This window comes from Cygnus olor, chromosome 8 (genome assembly GCF_009769625.2).
Source record: "Cygnus olor isolate bCygOlo1 chromosome 8, bCygOlo1.pri.v2, whole genome shotgun sequence".
NCBI lineage: Eukaryota > Metazoa > Chordata > Aves > Anseriformes > Anatidae > Cygnus > Cygnus olor.
The window spans coordinates 12,619,499-12,642,259 of record NC_049176.1 but is presented as its reverse complement, the minus strand read 5'-3'; the positions used below and the strand labels follow the sequence as shown (position 1 = coordinate 12,642,259).

At 43.1% G+C, this 22,761-nt stretch overlaps 1 protein-coding gene across 24 annotated transcripts in view; it reads left to right on the top strand.

The window, feature by feature from the left end:
- Window positions 1-22,761, top strand: part of RABGAP1L (RAB GTPase activating protein 1 like) — a 250,803-nt gene that overhangs the window by 217,207 nt on the left and 10,835 nt on the right. For 17 of the 24 annotated variants that reach the window (XM_040565600.1, XM_040565580.1, XM_040565585.1 and 14 more), the window contains one exon: window positions 18,101-18,193. In XM_040565600.1, the coding sequence (XP_040421534.1) occupies window positions 18,146-18,193 (48 nt within the window). In that variant the 5' untranslated portion in view covers window positions 18,101-18,145. Of the gene's footprint in view, window positions 1-18,100; window positions 18,194-18,471; window positions 22,328-22,761 lie in introns of those variants that run through there. The other 7 variants (XM_040565589.1, XM_040565591.1, XM_040565594.1 and 4 more) reach the window with 2 other exon arrangements.

The following is a 22,761-nucleotide window of genomic DNA, read 5'->3' as shown; positions in this document are numbered from 1 at the left end:
TACATGCAGTGTGAGCGTCTTCTGTCCCCACGGAGATCCTAGCTCTTCTAGGGAGCTGCACTGAAGTCGCTGGTTTGGACTCCAAAATTTGTTGCCAAAATTCATCTTTGGTCTCAAATCGTACAGCTGAGCCCCTGTGTGAGTCAATCAACCTAGAATGAGTTGAAAGAAGACTTTGAAAATAAATGAATGTCTAAATGTTGAGCCTAGCTTGAAAGCAGACACTGTTCAAATTTCACTGTGAATACAAATCAGGCTAATTATTTAGCAATCCAATTAAGCATTTGTGTTTGCAGATTTTGGTCTGTGAATGTGTTTGTATCCACGCACAAGTACATCTTAAAGCAACCCGAGGTGGTTCGTTAAACTGCAACAAAGGAGGTGCTCTCAGAAGAGAATCATTTTGCTTTCTTGCCACACTGTGTAAAACCTCCCTGCGTGTATTTCCTGCTTGGGTTTTTCTGCCTGTGCACGATCTCATCTTCTGCATCTCCCCCAGACCCTCACACCTAAGCGACGGTTTGCCCAGTCCCTTTGGTTGAGATGCCCTTCGCTGTCTCACCCGGACTAGCGTGCATGAGGCATGCTGGAGCAGTTGGCTAATCAGTATGTAGCTAATCAGCGTGGCAATCCAGACAAAGCTGTGTGCTTCCACGTGCCTTGGTTAGAGACCAGGCTCCACGTAGCTTTTAACTTAGCCAGCGTACCAGGAGCTGCCTGCTGTGCTGGGGTCTCCCGGGTGAGCTGACGTGCTGCTGTGCTCTGGGGCCAACCCTAGTTGGTTAGATATGAATCCACGTGGTAAGAAAGCACGTCACGGGTGGCTTACCTGATAATTTAGATCTCGGAAAAGTGCTGCTTAAATGGGTTCAGTGGTGGCCTCTGTGCTGTATGGCTTCGGAACAGAAACAAATGACGGTGCCTTATGGACCTGGCTCTGGGCGCGTGGATTGCCCTGGGTCAGGAGCGCCACGTAACAGCTCCGGCTGGTGCCCGTCCTGCTGAAGAGGCGATGGAATAACTTTTCTTTTTAATGATTTTTCAGTGAAGTATCTGCTTACCTCCTAGCAAACAGAAATATTGCGAGAGGGAAAAGTATCATTATTAATGTTTTTGATAAAATACGAGTGGTTGACTTGACTGTAAGTATGTGTTCTTAGCGGCTCTGTTGCTCCCCTGAATTAAGGAGCATTAACATGTTTCAGTGTGTTATGTTGCCAGTCACTAAGTGAAGTCTTTTTTTTTTCTTTTCAGGATTTATATAGGAAATATCTGCTCTTTAAAATCATTTTTTAAATATTTAAAATACGCTAACAGTGGTGCAGTCAATCTAAGTAGGTTTAAGATGAAGCTCAACAAAATGGTGATGGGATTAAAGGATGCGTGGGAGCCTGTGCTACTATGGGATGACTCAGAAAGTTTCTTTCGGTTCTCTGTTGCTACATTAAATCATGGGACAAGCTGCCAGTGGGGATATGTTGGGGCAAATCCTACTGACTGTCCTGGTCGCTTTACCAGATTACACCGAAGTACGTACCGTCTGTAAAGTAAGGTTCTGCAGAACAAATCTGCAGAGTTTTCCTTTATTCTGAGAGTTTGTTACCGTCACAGGTGTTTTTGTAATTGGGGATTCATCTGTTTGTTTGCAAAATCAAGGCTTCACTATTTTTCAAGGTGTTTCTAGTATGCTTTTCTGGCTGCAGAGAAAAGTTAAAATAGGATTCCAGTTGTATTTCCAAATGGAAAATGGGAGCGTTTCGGTGGAAAATGTAGCAGTGCTTTTAGTGTCGCTTTCATGCACATCAATACCAGACAAGTTAGTGGGAGTACTTGCTCTCTGTAAGAAACCTTGTACAGTACCAGCAGGTATTTGCTGTGTGCTTCAATGGCAATTAACTCAGGGTGGTATTAATCCAATTTCAGTGTTTTGGGGGAATAATGAAAAATTATTTAAAATAGAGGATGCCATAAAGGTAGATGATCTGAGGTAAAGTTTTGTTAGATGTGCCCCAAAGCAAAGCTGCGTGACAGCAGTCCTGTAAGATATCTTTAAGATATCTTGTAAGATATCTTTGTGAAAACAAAACTAGTCCTGTTGCAGTGTGACTGTGGCTCCTGGGGGTTTTGCTCTGTAGTCTTGCTTCTCTGCCAGTTTGTATCTTAGGTAATCACTTGCACCTGTGCAAAAGGAGTTTGCACTGTTAACCATCACGATATGGTCTTGAGGAGGGGCAGCTGGCTATGGTGAGAAGGAAGCATGGGGAATCAGACAAATTGTGTCGGTAAGCGTGGGACCGGGATATCTTTCCTTTAGTTTGCTATATCCTTTAGGGAACAACATTTCTTTATGTTACTCTGAGACTACATTGCATAGAAGTGCAAAGAAGCATGTAAGTTGACTGCTGTGTTAGTTTGTGCAAGAACCGAGTAGCTTTCCTCTAGGGAATTTAAATTCCCAACTTATCTGCAGAAAACTTGGATCCGAGGAGTTACAAATGTGCTGTGCTAAGTGGTATAATCCTCTTAATCCAGGGTTGAAGGACATTCGTCTGGAAAGCTTCATTGTATTCTCATTTGCCTGTCTGCCTTGCCCCTCTGTTTAGGGGGATTATCAGGCATTTTACAGAAATCCTTTGTGGTTAGACACCAGCAGACCCTGCCACAATGATTTCTCAGTCTCTGTTTCCCATAGAGGCTGTGGAGGCAAACCGAGGAGGTCAGAGCGGACAGGTTCGCTGCACAGCGGGTGGAGAGCTGAGGGGCCTGGCCGATGCCCAGGGTGCAGGGGCCTGTGGCCGGACCACTGGCAGCTCACTAGAAATTGTTTTGGGGGGTGCCAATGGGGTCAGTGCTGGGGGTTGATGCTGTCTAACATCTTCAGGCCTAGCCACTGGCAGAGGATGAGCCCTCATTTTCAGCTGGCAGAAACTCGGTTTTCAGGTGGCAGAACGTTGAGGGTGCGTCTCAAGTACTGAAGCCCATACAGAGCTTTCGACAGAAAAGGGATATTCCCAACCAGAGTGAGTTCGGCAGGGGGCGGCCTGCGTGAGGGAGTGATGAGAGACCAAAGGACAAGAAGGCTCACAAGGGATTTAACTGGCGTCTTCTGCCACCTGAAAGATATTGTGGAGAAGATGGAGACAGACTCTTCTCAGAGATGACCATTCCTCTTGCATTTTCATTGTGCATGATTGGCAGCAAAGCAAATTCTGGTTTAATATAAGGGAAAGCAATTCTGCTGGGGGAGCCCCCAGCATCTCCATCCTTGGAGACTCAATAATTGAGCTCATGCTAGAAGCTTTCAATAATTCAAGCTAGTCCTGCCTAAGCGGGAGGCTGGACCGTGTGCCCAGTGGAAAGCCCTTCCAATCTCCGTTTTTCTGTGAGTTTGTAGTCCTGTCATCTCCTGTGGGGTCTCGCAGTTAGGAGGAGCTGCCAGCACATGAGAACCACGTTTCTGTGGGTGGTATTATCCCCAGCTTGCTGCTGTTGCTGCTGCCAAAAGAAGAAAAAGAGTTTGGGTGGTCACTGTTATTAGGATTGGCTCTTTTCAGCAGATTTAATCCTCATCTGTGCCCTTACCATTATCCTTCCCTTCTCTTTTCCCTTCCCAAAAGAAGCAGGGATCCAGCTCTCAGGAGCTCTCTAGGAGCTCTCATCTCTGCCCCTGCTCCTCCATAGGGCAGGGTCAGATTCTGCCCTAATCCTCTCACCTTGTCTTTGGAGAAGCATAATTTTTCTTATATACATGTGTAATAAAACAAACTATTACTGTATTCCTTATTTAAACAGGTAATCCCAGAAAAAAAAAAAGAAACATCTAATCATTTTTCTTTCCCTTCCCTTGATCATTCAAGTCCCTTGTCCTCTATGATAGCAGCACTCGGCTATGTTCCCTTTAAGAATCTGTGGATTTTTAAAACTTTTGTGTGTTTCACTCATAACATGTCATCCTTGTGGTTTCGATATCTTTGCTGCAGTTTCTTTTACCAGTACAAATCTTCAGTCTCCCCAAAAGTCAAATGAAGCTTGTTTATGTGAAGTAATAAAGACAACGAATATTATCTGAATTTTTATTTATAAAATAATACATACAACTTATTATGCTTTAAGGAGTCAGCTCTTCAATGTTATCTTCTTCCCCTGAAGCTCATCAGGATTTGAAACAGGTAAAGAAACTGCTTGTGTGAAGCTAATTAAATGGGCTGTAGTGTCAGCCTGTGGTTTGCTTGGTAACTCTTACTTGAGATTTGACAGTCTGACTAATGAATGTTAGTTGGGTAACAATTTTTTTTCCTCATCAAGACTTGATTGACGCCTTTGGATGCTAAAACTAAGCACATTTAAAATAAAATGCCTTATTTCCTCAGGTTTCCTGTGTTTCAAACTTTAAAATTTCAGCATAATTAGGAAAACTGGCACAGCTTCCACAGCAACAGTGTGAAACACCTGTACGTCCGTGGCCATGCAAAATCCTTTTAGGCCAGAGAGGCGTTAACCTCCCCGCAATGGGGATGCTCCTGGTCCTTTCTGCTGCTAATAACACAGACTTAATTATGGAGCAGGTGCTTGTCTGATAACACTCAAAGTGCTTGTTTAATGTACATAAATCCAGCCCCAAATGTGCATCTTATAAACAGTGGAGAAGCGTATGTTTTATGGCATGGTACTGTGTAGCTGGCGTGTAGTTTGACTCTTCTTCCTGCCTAGCTGACCTTCTTCGCTCATTAAACATGAAAATGAATAATTGGTACTGAAATTCCTCGGGCTGCTTGTTTTTACATTGCATCCCATTTGCTTTCTGCTGTCCTGGACCTCCAGCTTGTGGCACTGAAATGTCTTGGCAGCTGTGTGTTACTGCTGCAGGGCAGAAGTGGTCAGAGGCGAAGCCGCAGCCCTCGGTGCGGGGGCAGAAAGCGCCACCGGCTGGCAGCTCCCTTGGGTCCCTGCTTGTTCCTCTGAGGGTTTCCTCTTTCTGCTTGGCGCTCTGTGGTACAACCCGCGTCTTGCAGCGTCGTTGAGTAGCCCTTGGTTGTCACTGAGGTTCGATTGCGAGTAAATGAGAGGGGTGGTTCATCCTGCCCGCTGCTTCACAGAGGTCAAGGCTAGACTGGTCTTCATCCTTGGATCATCTAAGCTTCGTCTCTTTCATCCAGTTCCATTCCAATAACACTCTTAAATCCAAAAGCATTAAAATGTGAGTAAAGTACCTCATCTGGAAAAACATCTAGCTTGTTTGAATGTAACAGGAGGTATGAAAGGTATCATTTTCATGGTAGTCTGTTAATCTCTCCCCATTGAAAGTTATGTTCCTCGTTTAGATGTATTCAGGTTTCAGCTTCCTATCTTGGCTCTGGCATGTGTTTTTGTGTCAGAATACGGCTTCCTGTACTATTCTGTATTTTATCCCTACGAAGGTACTTACCTGCTGCGACCAGCTCATCTCTCTGCCCTCTTTACAGTCTGAGGGGCTCGAGCTCCTGCCCCTCCTGCTGTGGGGCGTTTACCAAGTGCACACAGCAGCTTGGTGGCATCACTCTGCATCCTCTTTGTGCTTTTTTTTCCCCCCAAGTGCATATCACAAAAACTAGATGTAGTGTTGGCCTCAGTGGTGATTTAGGGTTAAAACTTTTTTCCTGGTTATTTCATTTTTCCTGTCCTTGTGTACCACAGGGTTCCCGCTGGCCTCTGTTGCAGCCTTGCACTGAAGGTGAGATTAGATTTCCTTTGTTGCAAAAAAGGTTTATTATTTCCCACCCTTCTCTTTACCCTAGTTTTTGGTCACAGTCCCACACTGCTGTATTGCTTCCTGAGAGGTGCCGAACCACCAGCTTTTGGGGCAGTGTTACAAACGGAATCATTGCAATTAAATAATAATAAAAAGAAGTTACTTTTGAAGGATTATTTTGGTCAGCTTGTCATCGAGCAGTGGAGGAGGAGCCCAGCCCTGCCCAGTGGATGGCAGGCTGTTCTTGCAGCCTGTGCCTCCTGTTTGCCTGCCACTAGTCTCACAGAGCAGAAGGGTTTGTGGGGTGGTACAGTGCAAGGGGGGCTCTGCTGGGACTCACCCCAGGGTTGGAGGGGAGGCCTGCTGCTCCGGGGTCGGCACAGTGAAGTGCTTCACTGGAGTGAGCTGTTTGACAGCAATTCAAACACATCCCTGCAGTTTTCTGGTCCTCCCTCGTGTTCTTTTCTGTTCTTCCTAGCCACGTGTCATCTGCAGATTTCGTCAACAGGATTGGGTTTTTTGCTTCCAGGTCACTGATGTAACATCTAACAGTACCGGATTTTGTATGAGTCCCAGAAGAAACCATTTTGAATGTCATTAACCAAACATGAAAAATGTCACTGAGTAGCAATTGCCTTTGTAGTGGTGTTTTGTTGTTTGTTTTGACCCATCTCCTAAGCTTTTAAATTCATGCTATTATATACTCTTCTGTTGTGTTTTTTTTTTTTTTAAATCTGTCATGTGGTAGTGAACCCGGTGCTAGAAAAGCCCATTATAGCTGTAAAGTTACTTTCAGTCGAGGGAAAAAATAAAACGGCATCTCCACTTCACAAAATCACATTGACCATTGATGTGGAACCAGCCACGTTCCTGTGCTAGTTATCAGCTGGATCCTTATCAGCTTGTCAGAGCTGGGGTGTGTGGTTTTCTGGGTTTCAGCTAACCAACTGAAGTGATCCAGGTGATTTGATTTGTGCCTTGTAAATATTGGTAATAACAGAATTTTCTTTTAGTCGAAGTGAATATCTACTGTGTTCAAGGCTTTACTAAAAACGAACATCAGTGGGCCAGAGACCTCATCTGCTTGTTCTGTCAATACTTCTGCACTGCCTGAAACTGTACAGCCTGGTTTCCAACACAGCAAAGCTATTTTCTGGACACTTCTGGCTTCTGCATAATATTTTCGAGCTATATTAACGTATATGAAAAGCAGAGGAATCCTCTTGTTTCCAATATGCTCTAGAATAAATTCTTTATTGGCCTTCATTAGGCTGAACTTGAAACTTTTTATCTTCTGCTTTTAACTTTTTTTTGTCAGTAACTTTGTTCCTGTTCAATAACCTGTATTATTTTCCATTTATGTCTTCTTTTCTTCATGATTAAATGTGCTTCTTGCTGTCCTCATATAGTAATTGGATCAAGAAAGATTGAATCAAACAATCTTTCTGATTAAGCATTCAGGAGTGGGATATTTCAGTATTTTTGAGCTTCATCATTTTCTTCTTAGAAATAATTCCAGGAAAATTGATACAGGCTTTCCTAGGTACTCTAGAAACTCCACTGCTGTTACAAGCACATTTGGGAGAAGTAGTGTGAGATAAGTTTCCAGACGCGATCAGTTCACTAAGCCTTTAGGTTCATTGACCTTGAATGTGTTGGGTATCAGTATGAATGTTTGCAACTAAAGAAGTGTAGGTGGCGAGCTACTTTGCTGTACTAGGCCACATTTCATAATTGAAATACAGAAATTAAATAAAGTAACAGCTTGTCAGAAGTCCTATGGGAGGCAGCATGCAACTTGCTGCTCTTCCCACAGGTGAGATAGGACAGGTAAGATCAATACGGCCCCTTCAAATCTGTTAGATACAGGAGTTGTCACAAGATGAGAAAGTGAAGTCAGAATAGAGGTTTGAAGCTCCTGAAGTTGAGCCCTCCAGCTTTCTTACCTCACCTCTCTCTTCTGTAGGTTGCCATTAATGTAATACATTACAGCTTAGTTAAAGCCATATACAAAACCCAAACCTGTGTGTGCAGTCATAAGAGATGCAGAGTACACATTTATCCATTTTCTGCTAATATCTCCATGAGGTTCATCCAATTTGAAAGGAGTGCTAAAACTAGATAAAAAGGAAATTCATCTCTTTATAAAAGCCTAATTTCTTAAGTATTAGAAGATGAATAAAATGTTCATACAGGTGAATGTATTAGTTAAAATATTCTTTGTTATCTACAACTGTTGTCACTCTTTGAACCCTGTTCTCAGAAGAATTTGACACATTTAACTCCCAACCTTGTCTCTGGATGTATGTTCCAGTATCTCTTACCCCGTTGTTTGTGCTTTCATGCACTGTTCAGTATGCACATCTTTGTTTTTCTGCTTCCTCCTAGCTGTGTCAACGTGAACTTAGCATAAAAAAAAAAGACATGGAGTGCTGGTTATGCTGGTCATGCTGTTGTAAAGCTGTAGGCTTGTCTTTTGTGCTAAGAGAAATCCCAGTGGTTTAATTTCAGAGTAGCATATTAGGTAAGTGAAGGCAGAGTTCAGCATATGCACAAAGCGTTGTGGTTCTGGCAGTCACTGCTGAGTCATGAGGTAATGCAAGCTGCAGCACCAGGGAGTTTGTTCAGCCTTTACCCCAGGTGCCACAAGAGCGTGTAGGCAACACCAAGCACACGCAGATGGTCCAGGTTCAGGCTGAGCTGTCAGAGCTGTTGAGGCAGCACGGAGTTTCGTTACCCACCAGCTGGGTGTCTGGGTCTTTTCCTGCCAAGAGGAAGGGGAGATGGAAGAGGCAGGCCTGTGACAGAGAGCTCGGAAAGAAAATGGGGCTGTGCTGCTGAGGTGGGGTTGGCACCAGAGGGTGAAAAAGGTGGGAGTTAGATGTTGCTGCTAATGTTATCTGGCCTTTTCCACAAAAAGTGGTGGTTTTCCCTTTGTATGAGCCTTTTCTTTTGTAGAGTCCTTTCCTGAGTGGCGGCAGCAGCCTGGGTTTCCAGCTGGCCTTGGCATCGTGGCCACGTGTGGCCTTCAGCCCCTCCTGCCTGACGCACGCCTCCTGCTGCTGCCAGTGCCGAGATGCTGCTGGGCTTCCACCTGCTGGATGGCGAGGTGGCAAGGCCTGGTTCATCAGCAGTGGGTTAACCTGGCAGCGTCTCAGGTAGTCGTAATGGGTAAGAGCAAGCCTTCCGTGTAGGGGATTTATAGGTTGTGTTGGCCACTCAGTACGCCCGCCTTGTCTCTCTAGGGGCCGGTGAGCAGCGGTGCTGTGCGCTCCCTTCTCCAGCAGCACTCACACCCTGTCACCGGGCAGCTGATGCTGTCAGACTCTCCGAGCCTGCCCTTCCTCAAGTGACCTGTCAACTCTGTGACAAGAGGCTTTGCAGGTCCCACATAGGCTGAAAAATATGCAAAAATACGGCAAAAACCCTCATTAAAGGCATGGAGGAAACCTCGGCAGATGAAGGATTGTAAAGCTATCAGAGCAGGGCAAGCATTACTTATCAGACTAAAATGCTACCTCAGTGGGCGTTCCTGATACCTGGGAAACTGGACAGTGTCTCACTTGTGTTTTCAAAATGCCTTCATTTATTGTGCTGTTTTAAACAATTAGGTTTTTATTTTAAGGCTTTTAGCAGTGTTTTTTTTATGGGGTTGGGCAAGTAGAAGGAAGGCATGGCTTTTGAGAAGATGTGGTAAAAGTTGTGTTAATTACTGAAATGGAGGTAAGAGTATTTGATGTAACAGAAATGACTGCGGAGCCCTGAATGTAAGTGTATAATGATTCAGCTGTAATAAAGAAGAGGTACATATTTTCTGCTAGTGGAGTAATGCACTAGAAAATAATTGCTCTTAATAACCTGGGGGCTTGAATTATTCATAAAAGTAATGAAAGGTGTTTTTAGCATCAAGGACCTCACCACACATCAGAGAAATCTGACTGCGATTTTAAGGACACTTGCAAATTTAAGTGTGACAGCAGTAAGATTTTCTTAATATTGTGATGCAGAGTGATTGATGTAAAACAACATTAACAAAAAGAATGCATGCTCAGAGAGCACCAGCAGGTTCTCCACTGATGAGCAGAGCTAACTTGGATGTATGGCTTATACTTGCGATCCTCCAGCTCAGGAAGAAGACTTTTTTTTTCTTTTTTTCTTTTTTTAAACGATCAGCCCTGTGCTGTGCAGGCAGTGTGACAGGAGACAAGATGGGATGCGATAATTCAGCAGTGTCCTACGGACAGGTGGTTGCATCAGCCTCGTGGCAGGCTTCGGGTGCATTCAGCTGAAGGCTTGTTAGCTGCAAGCTGTTGGTTCTGGGGGCTAAATCTGTTCAATGGGACAGGCTTTACAGCCTTGATAGTATCAGTGTTTTTTACCTGGTTACTGATCAGTTGCTAGTCTCGCATTGGCAGTTTCCCGTAAGTGTGCCAGTGGATAGATCTGTGTTAGCGTCAGGATCCTACAGACAGGGCTGGAAAGGGAACCCTAACACAGTGTAGCTGCTTCCTCTAGCTGGGGAGAGGTTGTTTCTTTGCTAAGTCATGCAAGAAAATCCCTGTGGACTTTTTCCTGAATTTCTGATTCTGTTGTCCCAGGGACACTGGTGAAGACTTCACTTCTCTTCTCGATCCCCTTCTGTTTCATTACTGTGATGCGTCAAGAAATGTGTCAAGAAACCCAGGCCATGGGATTAGGTTTTATTCATCCCAGATGTTCAACACTTCCTTTCATGCCGCCACTGGCTCTCACGTGACAGTGACAAGGACAAGAGTGATTGAACTGGGAGGGAGTCATGGCAGAAAGTTTGAAAACTGCTGCTCAAGACAGATTTCATCCCTTTCAGAAAAAGCCGGGGGCAAGGCAGAGGGGTGGTGGTAGTATTTCGCACACAAATCTGAGTCCTGAGATCTTAGGCACAGCAATGTGAAAAAAACACCTTGGGGCTGGGGGAGAGGAGTGGCTGACATGTCAGCTCTCAGAGCATACAGGTGACAAACCTTGCACGGTGACCTTCGGTCAGGCAGCGTGCCTTTGAGGTGGGATTTATTGGTGAGCCACGTGGGCATCACCAGGGAAAGCACTGTTCTAATGGAGAGCATTTTGCTGCATCACCATGGCCTTCCCTTCTCTCCCAAAACCAAAAATGATTCCACTTTTGGTTTTGTTTTGTTTTTTAATTTATTGAATTTCACCATTTTCTCTATGTTGAGGCAGGGCAGGATTTCTCTGTGGGCTTTCTAGGGCTGCATGTAGCGTGATGTAACAGTTCTCATTTCTTTTCATTGGCGTGGCTTAGATCAACAGCAAAGAACGATGCACCTCGAAACGGGGGAGAGCTGAGGGTCTGATTCTGCAGAGTCACCAAGGAGGGGTGTGTGTGTGTGTATAAAGTATAGACATATATATACATAATAAAACCTTTAGCACCAAATGCTTTATACTGAAAGGTGTAAGAAAGACATGTAAAATCACACACAACTCTTATTTCGCAAGGTACAAACCAATGAATAAGTTCTGTGATGGAGAAACTGCTGCTGTTGGTAGAAAACTCTTGTCAAGAACAGGACCTTGTCCCAGATGTCTGGTCAGAGCATCAGTTCCCCCACCTACCTACTCCTAGCTCGTGTCCTCAGGATATATCAGGATTTTCATTTAGCTTATGTAGTCTTCTGTGGCAGAGACCTCGTTGTTAGACATTCTTTAAATTATGTCGGATAATACAAATGACCTGTATACAGACCTCTTCCATCTGGAACGTTTGGAATATTTTCATCCTTAACAACAGTATTCCTATTGACCAGAGCCGATTTAAATGCAAAATGGCTGCTTGCTGACAAAGTGGGTGTAGCTGTTTCCTTTCACGGTGTGTATCTCAGTACTAAAGCCCTTATCTGTATGAGAGGAAGCAGTTTTTGTCTGTGAGCAGCTAGACATCCGTTGCAAGTATATAAAACAATCAGTCATTTCTAAGCGCTGCTTTTAAGCCACGCAGGACGTTGGGTGTGGTTTTTTGTTGTTTTTTTTTTTTTTGCTAAAACATAGTGTTGAAGTGGATAATAAACCCTCCATAACTCAAAGTGCAAACAAATTTTTAAATGCTGAAAACCAATTTGGGAATCTGAAGGTGAATATTTTGAAGAGTCTCTGCCACAAGGCAGAACATGCCTTTTCTTGAGCCTTTTTTTTTTTTTTAAATGCAGATTCCCCTGCAGTCCATATATGTGCCTCCAAAACACAAGTACTGCAATGAGTGCAAAAGTATGCTCCAGAGTTCAGAGCCACAGCTTGGGGAATCTGAATTTCTTGTTCTCTTTCCCTGTGTTGCTGGTGGATTGCTGTATAAAGAAGCTTACCGAATATCTTTCGGGCTCAGCTAACTCTTAACTAAGTTCACTATACTGTTAACTGAGCCTAACTAAGCAGATCTGTAAACAGAAGGGCCGTGGCAGAATAATGTGTTATGCCAGGTTCAGCAGGTTTAGATGAATGGAAATATGCTAGAGACTAAAGGCTGACAAAAGGATCTGCTTTTGGAAATCATCCAGTGTTGCTGATCGTGGCTACTGCCATTTTGAATCACAGCAAATTGTGCGGGTACACTGTAAGTTTGCAACCTGCCTTTCCTCTTTTTATAAATTTCTATGGGTGTCTCAGCTGTAATTGAGATATTTTAATAATGGGGTGATGTGAAAGAGTTAAATAAAAATAAAATTTCAAAGAAAAGCTGATTTGCTTTGCCCCCAGCCAGCATTCAGCCTGGATTTGTGTTATCCTGAAGCCTCTCTTCAGGAGGTCTTACACCTACAAAACTGCCAAGGAGGTGGTGTACAGAAGGAATAACCCGCCCTTCCCTGCAATGAAGGCACACTTAGGTGCGCTGTTTTGGAGCAAGCTGCTTTGCTGATATGAAAAGAGCATCCCTGTAAGTTCTTTTTTACAGCTACAGGGTAGCGAGAGATGCTGCTCTGCAACAGGCAGCCAGACAGGTGCACGCTAAGCAGACGATCTCTCCAGCACAGTGGACCTTTCCAAGGAATTCCAGGCAACATCTCCTTCCTGTCTCTGTAGATGGTAAAATAGCATCTGACATTCAGGGCTCTGACCGTGCTGCAGGCAACGTGTGAGCGTGAGCAGAGTAACAGCAGTGCGGACCCACCTTTATCCACTGCGATAGAACCGCAGGTTTTGTGCTGCAAATTTCCCCAAAGCCAGGCTGCAATGAGGATAATGCTAGAATCAGATGATAAGAGGCTTCTTCACAAAAACTTTTTGCCCGTGTTGCCCTAAACCCAGGGGTTATACAACATTCAATGAGATTTGTGGTTGTGTTTTAGAATGGGGATGTCAGGGTCCTGGCAGTGATGCTGCAGCAAGGAGAAACAGTGATGACAATTGTTCCACTTGATTTCAAACCTGCAGTGAAACAGCCTGTTATCAGCAAGCCCTTCACTGCACGGTGACAAAAGGAGAGGCGGGAATCCTTCAAACTGTGTTCCAGTTTGTGCATTTTCTTTAGGAAGAAGCTGATTTTAATCCCTACATTTCTTCTCCGTATGAATGCTGCAGAATTTCTTTCTGCAGACTACTCAGTGTGAATGGAGTTTTGTGAGAAACTCTGATTTGGCCTTTTTCCTGTCAGACTTCATGCTTGTGGCTAATATTTCACTGGAGATAAAGTCATTCTGATTGTTTTGCATAATGTCTATATATGACATCCCACTCATCCCCTTTAAAATCTAATCCAAGAGACAAGTCTGTTGTGCCAACATGTTTCTGTGGGTTTTGTTTTTTCTTTTTCGTTACCGTAGCCTCCCAAAAGAAAAATAAATTGCTTATCTACTTCTGCATCTTATTTCCAGTGACAGATCTTGCAAGGTGTTTCTTCATGCCTTTTGCCAACCATGCTTTGAAGAAAGGATGATACAGCTATCCACAGCAATGACTGAATAGTAAAGCATTGAGTCAGTTTCTTCGTGTATTAAATTTGAGTCTTAATTTGGCTTAATGAAGTGTTGAGCTGGACTATCCTTCCTTGAATCTGATTTGTCTTTTAAATATGAAGTATTAATTAGAAAAAAGTGATACAGCAACTTCAACTGTGAACAAAGACAATGCATGAAATCTGGTTTCATTCCACTAATCCACTTTCTGAGGTTCTGTTTAAAGCTTGCCATCTTCACAAGACACACCTCAGGGAACCAAGCGTCATGTCAAAATTAGCTTGCTTTTAATATTGTTTTAAACCATCATGTGAAGAGAACTAAGTATGCACAAGCGTAACTGAGATCCCCTCGAAGGGCGCGTGTAGCCGTGGTTTTGTGAGAGCCACTTGGAGCCAGCGCTCACTTGCAGAGCGAGGGCTGGGTGCTGGTCCTGGGGTGCTGGCCCTGTCCCCTCCAAGCACCACGTGTGCTGGGGAATGCTGAGGCGTGTGATGGACGGGGAAAAAAGGGAAGCAGGGCTGTAGGGTATCTGTGGCTGCTGTCGGTGCGCGCCCTAATCTCCTGTGTTGGTCACCAGCACGCTGTGTAACCCCGTCTTTGGGGGAATGCAAGTCCCTGGCATCACTCCTAAATACCAAGTGCATACGTAGCCAGGGAAACAGCAAATTTTCGACTACTTCAGAAACAGGAAAGGAAGGCATCACACAGTTTGGGCACTGGCTGTGTGTCCCCAGTGTGTTTCTCAGAACCAGAAGGTGTGCAGAGAGAGCTGAATGCTGACTGCACTGGTCGCTTGATGGGACTATGTATTTTTGCAGTCTTTATGCAGTGCTAGATAGCAAGAGAAGGGGGAATGGGGGAAAGATGCTCTGCTTTGTGTGGCACTCCGGTGGTATTGGAAATTAGAAATCAGGTAATGGGATTTTTCTATCTGGTTCAGCCTCTGGCTGTCCTCAGCACGTTCAGGAAATCACTTTACATCTCTGCTTCCATTTCCTTGGCTGCCAAATGAGCATAATGATAACTACCTCCTCTGAGTGCTCGTGCTTCATTAGAGCAATAAAACGTTTCAGAGGAAGGGAGTCATAGATGTGTGATTTATTAATCCAGCAAGGTCAGAGTGAACTGCCTGTAAACAGTAAAAGAAATTGCAGAATGAGGGAGAGGTCTCCTGGAGCTGAGTGAATGCTGATGCTCGGCATGCTGCCAGTGAGCAGGATTGCCAGAGAAGGTGAAGCAGATCTTTCGAGTCTTGCCTGAACAGGGAGCCAGCTGAAAAACAAGTATTTTTTCTCACCTGCCGCATATCAGCTCACTGCAGTGACTCCTTGGATGCTCCATGCACCTGTCTGTTATTTTATCCAGAAAGAGGTTTTGTTTGTTCAGTTCTTCTGCATGGATGTTTTATTAAGATGCTCTGCATGGCTTTTTCTGTATGTATGACTAGTTGTGATGTGACCTTATGCATGAAGACAATAAAATAAAGTGAGTCAAGAAGATACTGAGATAAACAGATGAGCAATGTTTATAAACCATGAGAGTCTCCTAAATTTGATAACCATCAGTTCTAGCCAATATGTCTCGTGGTGCTAAAGAAAGAAGAAATCAGTATTACAGAAGCTTTTACAGAAAATTTATGAGCACGCTTTGTTCAGGAGCAATCCACGAAGACTGAAGCACAGCTAGCACTAGGTGCTTATGGAAGGGCTTAAAGAGAAGTCCCTTGCTGAATTCACAAACTGTTTAAGGGCATTAAATTAGGAAATATGGAAACGGGCTTTAATTTTGTTGTTGTTGTTGTTTTAGTTTAGCAGTGTATTTGCAGAAGGAGTGCTGTAATAAAGTGCTGTAATAAATTACGAAACTCCTTTGAATACTGTGGCTGAATAGACAATAACAGTGTAGCCTGGTCTCTGCCAGAGTTATTAAGCATACCTGCTCGGGTTTGTATTTTATGGGATAAGTGGATTAGTATGAACTGTTTCTCTAATAGGACTTTCCTCCCCCAACAAAATCCTTAAGATAGAATTTCACTGTATTTAGGTACTGCTTTCCAATTAAGACAAGGTTGTAGCGTACATTGACATTGCCATGCCAAAGCCAGGATATTCTTTTGATGAGCACGGAAGCCATTTTCTAACTACCACACTGCATATTCCCATGTACCCCGATGCTTTGATCCCTGTTTCAGGCATATTTACTGTTAACACTGGTAAAGAAACATTGGCACGCTGCTTGCTGGAGAACAGACCAGGCGCGTGGACCCTGCGCTTCGTCCCAGCACACAGCTGCTACGTCCATGGGTAGCTCTTGTAGGAGCTGTGAACTTACCCCTGCTGTGGCCACAGAGGGCCCAGGCATGGTCGTACTCACGGCTGTGAATCAAAACTGAAGAATGCAAAGGAGAAGAGATGAGTGGTTGGTGGGAAGAGTTATGGGGTGTTAAGACATGCCCTCAGAGAGCTTGATTCCTGCTGAAGGATTCATGTGGCTGCATGTGTGGGATGCTTCTCTCCCTCTCTCTCTGTAGTGAGAGTTATTTCTTATTTGTACTTTAAAAGCTTAGTTAAAAGCACCAGAATCAGGAAAATATTTAGTTGAAGAGATCATCTCCTAAGTCTCACCTATGTTGCACCTTTTTGCCATACTGCCCCACAATGTTTCCCTCATGCTTATCTTAATTTTGTGCTGGTAGCACACAGGAACATAAAATGACAAAATAACACAAGAGAGCTGGGTCTGGAGGATCCTCATAATGCTCCAGCCTGGGAGCCTTGATCTGTTTCTCTGGGTAAGATTAAAGTAAGCATTTTTGAAGGAGGGAATAGATGAGGCTTTGGATGTGTGATTACAGAATTCAAAATTCTGTGCTGAACTGATTTCTTATTCTTGATTACTAAATAGCCTCAATGGTTTCAAGTTGCAGCTAAGACAAAAAGGGCTGGTTGTGCACCTTGTGTGTTGCCCAGTTGAAAAGTAAAAAAGTGCCTCTGATTAAATAATTTTTATTTCATTGTGGTTTGCAATACTGAGTGATAAAAATGAAATTCTCGTCTGTACGTCCAAAACGCTGAAAGTTTTTGTTTCCCCTTTGCTTTGTTTTCGGGGGGGGGGGGGGTGTTAAGATTTTGTCTGTAATTGTGGGCATCAGCATGGCTTTGTTAGCGCTGTCTGCTTCTCCAGGGTAGCTCCTTGCACACTCTGCTGTGCAGGTCACGGGTTTAATGTTTTCTCCTGTACCTCCCAGAGGCCTCTCTGCAGTGATGCTGAGAACTTGCTGGTCCCGTCCTGTATCGCAGAGGAAGGAGGTACTGGACTGAAAACCAACAGCAACACTACATGTAAAAATGTATCTCTGCTCATTGGCAGTAATTTTGTGTCCTCAGGCAAGGTGACAGTGGCATGCCCTTGCACCAGCAGTTAGCTAGAGATCAATAGATACAAGAGGAAGAGACAGATACATAACAGAACAGGAATACATAACAGATCAGAAGGAGAATGTATTTACAAGTCCTGATGGTATGTTGTGTTAGTGATCTCTCTGGATACCAGCATATGATAACGGACAGCTTCTTGTTGTACAGCAGAGATACAGTAATGCTGTTACAGGTCTCCAGAGGGAGGCAGGATGGCTCGTAACGCATGGCGTTACCAATTACGTGAAAGTAAAGCAAAGGATCTCCATGCGTTGTTTAAAAACATACTTGGGCTCTCTGTGTACCTTGTTTCAAGTTCAAAGCTGTGCTTTCCCAGAAATCAAACTCTCTGGGACTTGACCTTTCTGCAGGGTTGTTTACCAAATGGCTTGTGATTTCTATGTTGTTGCTTTGCTGTTTCCCTGCTGCGGCTGGAAGCGAGCACTGCAGCGTCTCCACCTTAGCCTAGGATTCTGGTGCCAGACTGCATGAGGGCATTGGTCACAAGCTAGTAATTTAGACATTAATACTCTTTCAGCAATAAAAAACATTACTTTGATCTCCCCCAGGGAACTGTCCAGTCCTCTTGCATGCACGCTCCTTTCTTCTAATCTCACTGGTAGCAGTTTTTTTTGCTAAGGCACTTTGTTTTAGTGAATCATACATATCAAAGCATATTTTCCTCTTCCCTGTTCTCTCAATCCTGTTGTTTGTGGTTCTTTCCTTCTTGTTTCTCTCATTAAAACGTCTCTACTTCACTCTCATTTTCTGCTAAGTATTTGAAAAATTAACAACAGTAGGCACAGAAAGATTTCTGCCAGTGTGAACTGTATTGGTAAGTGTTTGACATGGCTTGCTGAGTAGGGAAGGGGGGGCAATGGGGAGCTACTTTTATTCAGCAGCAGCTTTCCAGCACTTGCTTTGCTTCCTGTTTGCAGGCAGAGCTTTCGGGCAGCCTTTCCAGCATTTCTCTAATCTCTAAATGCACGTCTTCCAAATGTGTTCCACAGGTGCCAACAAAAAAGCTGAAGAAATATGAGAAAGAGTACCAAACTATGCGAGAGAGTCAACTGCAACAGGAAGATCCCATGGACAGATACAAGGTACGGGAGATGCTGTACGGGAACCTGGTTCGTTGGCTAAATTATGTGGGAAGTGATCTAGTTGTAGCAGTTAAGTAGAGGTACATGTACCATGCTCACCTCTCTAGGATATGCTGATGCAGATTTTAGGGAATTAAAATGGCAGGTGAAACTCATCCCCTTTCTTGAAAGAGCACTTTGAACACTTGGACTTAGTGTTTTACAAGAGTATTTGAATCACAATTTGTTACTCTCAAGACATCTTCAAATAGCCACATATAATATTTTTCTTCTTTCAGTTTATATGTTTGTAGGTAACTCTCCTGCTGTTGCGCTTTTACGGGAGATCTTCATGAGACGCAGAAACAAAGGGTGATTCTCAGCTACAGACACAAAAAGGAGAAAATACACATTGTTCTAGCACAAGCTGTGTGCAGTAACATCCACAGAGACTTGGAAGATGAACTCTTCCTTGACTGATATGATCCTTGTTTTTCATCTGTTTGTAGGAAACGTTAGTAATTTTTTGTTAATATAATGCCTAGTACAGTGGGATCCTGAGCTCGCCTGGAGTCCTAATGTACTACTGCAATAGAATTCATAGTAATAAATATCCTGCTTTAGATCAGCAGAGGCATAGAGCTTCAGTTATTAATATGATAGCTTGATAGTTCACAAAAAAAAGAATAGTTCTGAAATTTTGGATCAGTATTGATTATCTTTCTGGTGTATTTATTTTATTGTTACTGCTACGTTCTGTTGCCATAGATTTTTGTGTGATGGAGGTTCTGCCTCTGTTTATACTTTACATAGAGTTCAGGATTCATTTATTACTTGCTTATTTTAAAAAGAGGTTAGATTTCCTTAGGTGAAGCTGCCAGAGTTGAAGCACTTTACTGCGTATTGCCCAGTTTTGCTGGGAATTGATGTTGCTTACACACACCTGTATTGTTATCCTGCTGTTCTTCATTGTGCCTTATTATGTGAAATGACATTGCTGTTGGTATAGAGTATGCCTGGAATGTGGAGTAGTAAATAATAGGGCGTGCAAAGGTTTACACAGTATGTGAACGTAAGGAAAGTACACCATGTTCAGAAAACCACAGTGTGAAAACCTGTGGCAAAAGACTATGCCATGCTTCATAAATAGGATGAGATAGAGTTACAGTTACAGAGAAAGTAAAACTGACTTTTTTTAATTTTTATTTTTTTAAAGTATTTACCTGTGAATAACGATGTTTTAAATATAGTTCTTTTTATGTTAAGGAGTGTACATTCTATGGTTCATGAGGACCGGGACTGCTGTAGCAGCCAAGAGTTGTTAACCAGAAAATTTATATTAAAAAAATAAAATAAAAATTCAGTGGTTCACTCATGCTACTGTGGAATTAAAATAATGCTTAAAACCCAAAGAAGGCTTCTTTAAAGCTCTGTAGGAGCACATTAACTAGTTAATCTTGGGCAACCGACGCTGAAGAATATTATCCCCAAACTGCAAACGAGGATATAAAAAGTGGCTCTTTGGCCACTGCCTGTGTGAGTCACTGTCACAGTCAAGATCACAGCCCAAGTTTGGGCTTGTACTTTTGTAACTCACTGGATTGGTTCTGCTCTTCCTACTGATGCTGTGATTAGAGAGAGGCTCCATAACTGGTTAGCTGCACATTAAATGCAAAGTTTGGACTCATTTTTCAGCTGATGGATGTCATGGAGAAATGCTTGTAAGTGTTCCCTGCTCCTTGTCTTGCTTGTGTGATTTTATTTATGTGTCAGGCTGAGATTGGTGGGAATGGACATTTCCATAGTGTTTCCTTGTGGGCAGAAAGTAAAGTCAGCTTCACTTGTCCCTTAAAAGATCACGCAGCAGCCCATATGCTTACAAATGCATTTTGTTTTGGCAGCGTCAGTGCTAGACTCTGTCCAGCTGGGCTTGATTTGGGAAATGACTGAGTCTCCACTGCTTTGAAGAGCTGGTATTGCCTCTGAGCATTGCTCTGAGCATTGCCTCTAGCATTGTTGCTAGCTCCCTCTGGCCTTGTGTGCTCTCTGCCTGGGCTGTGCCCCCAAGGCCCATGTTGTTATACTTTTTACAGCTTCTCTTCCAGAACAAAATGTTATTTTCATTTACTACCCAGGAAGGAGATGTTTCTTAGATGCATGGAGATCCATGCCGAATATTCCTCTTCCAGGTCAAGGAGGAAACGTGCTTGCAGTTTGTTGACAGTTTTTAGTTGTACCTGTTACAGATTTGTTGTTTGCAGCGTGTCACAGTTCTTGTTGCCAAAAGAGATTTGTTGGGACTATAGAGATGTACCTCAGCAACGGGGGTGCGTTGGCACTTCTGAATTGCAGTGAGGAAGGATGTCTCTCCGTGAACTGACCTTTTGGGCACAGGAATGCTGGGGCTGAGGAGCCCCAGGAAAGATGCCCTGTGCCTGAGGGCAGCAGGGGTGTATCCAGCCAGCTGGCAGGTGCTGCTCCAAAGCCACCAACCTGAGTGCTCCGTAAGCTCCAGAAAAGGGCTGGTTTTGCGATGCCAGGCCTGCTGTTCGCCAGTCATGTTTTCTTGACAGGTCGAGGTCATGTGCTACAATAAGATGTGTTACATGCCACAGGAGTTCCTGCGCGGCTCCTGTTTCACGTGTTGATTGCAGTAGACTTGATTTACCAAAAGAACAGTATTAAAGAGAGCAATGAGATTTGGTGTTTATTTTCTCCTGTATTTACAAGTATTATGCAGGAAAAGTGTTTTGGTTTTTTTTTTTTTTTTTGGATGTTTTCACAGTCAACTAATTTTATCTTCCATTACTCATAACAAGTTATCACTCATATTTTTGTCAGATTTTAAACGGGTGTAAAGGTAAACAAGTTCTAAATTCCTGTTTGCCACCACTTTTCATGATTTTTAGTTAAAATAAATTAAAAATTGCCTATAGAAGTCAATAAAAAAGTGACCTGTATATGCAGAGAAAATAGCAATATGATTCAGATTGATATTTTTCTATATTTTTTTTTTTCCGTGTTTAAGAATAGAACATCTCATGTAACAGGGTTGTGGTTGATTTGATATGAAATTGCTGAAGTTGGATTTAGGAATCTTTGATTTTAAATAAAAAGGATATGTCCATGCAAAGTTGGCTGGAGTTTTCCAGTCAGACCCTGCCTGTGCCCAGGGTTCTGTTCTGAGGGTAGAAACGCATTTTCATCTGTGGACTTTGTTGCACGACAGAGATGTTGTCTGTCCGAATAAAGGTAATTTGGAGATAACAGCCTTTTGTTTGTGTCTTCAAACTGGAAGCAAAAACTAATACACTCGTCATTTTTATTCAGAGTCCTGGTAACTGAATGGTAACTGCCATGAGGAAAAACGTAAGGTAACTCCTGATGTAGATTTTTTTTGTTCGTGGTTTTAAGAAAAAGGGAAAAAAAAAAAAAAAAGAAAAAGAAAAAAAAAGTGCTATGGCACTTCCAGGAATATTTGAGTCAACAAGCAAAAAACACAAACCATCTCCAGGTGCCTCTGTTTTGCTTCCCATAAAAAGTTTTCCTGGACAGTTTGCTGTAAAAGCCCTTTGGCTTTCTAGGTGGCATTTTACAGGATTTTCCTTCAGAGCTGTCTTCACAATCCAGAGCTCTTTCCAATGGGCTTACGAAGACTTCAGTTTGCTTGCATCCAGGAAAGTGAATTTTAATCCGTGCTTTCATTCTGGCACTGAGGACCTGTTCTTGCCCAAAGATCTGTGGTTTGGGTGTTTGCTCATCAGCAAATGTGACACTGAATTGCTTAACAAGGTTTGTGGCTCGTTACACCCAGCTTGAGTAGCAGCATAGAGAGAATACCTCATCATCACTAATCATGTCTGGTATCGCTCCTTCATGCTGGCTGAATGGGAGCAAAGGGTGGAGTCTAAGCCTTTCAGTCTTCCTGGGCTGAGGCTTGCCTGCTGCTCTCAAGTTTGCCTTCTTTCCGTCAAGTATGTAATGGAAGTTGGAGAATATCCTCTTTAAAAATAGGAACCAAAAACCCACTGAAGATTTGGCTATTTTATTTTATTTTGGCTGGCTTTGTTGGTATTAAAAATTATTTTATATCCTGTTTTCACTGTCTTTACACCAATGGTTGAAAGCAGTATTTGGTCTGTGACTTTACTGGAGGTAAGTTTTTTTGTGTTTGTCCGTACCAGCGGTGTTTGTCCCTTTTGGAAATGCAGTATCCTCCTTTTAAAAGAGTTCACCAGATGCCTTTTGTAACAGGAAAGAGGAATTTGAGAAAGAGGGAATCTTGTGTTTTAATGATCGTAGAAACTGGGTGATACCGAAGAGAAGGAAATCGTTGGTATAGTCAGTAAATTGTTAGTGGTGTCTAGAGAAAAGGCAGGAAGCTGTCAGTTTACACCAAGGACAACTAACAGGTCTGACTAGTTGGCTCATGTCAGGTTACAAAATACTGCTTGCGAGTCCTGCTATAATGAACCAGCTCCATCTATTGAGCTTCATTCCATTGCAACTGGTATTTTATAAAAACCCTGTGTATATCTCAGAGGCATCGGAAGTAGTTTGCTAGATATGAAAAGCACTGTTTGATATTT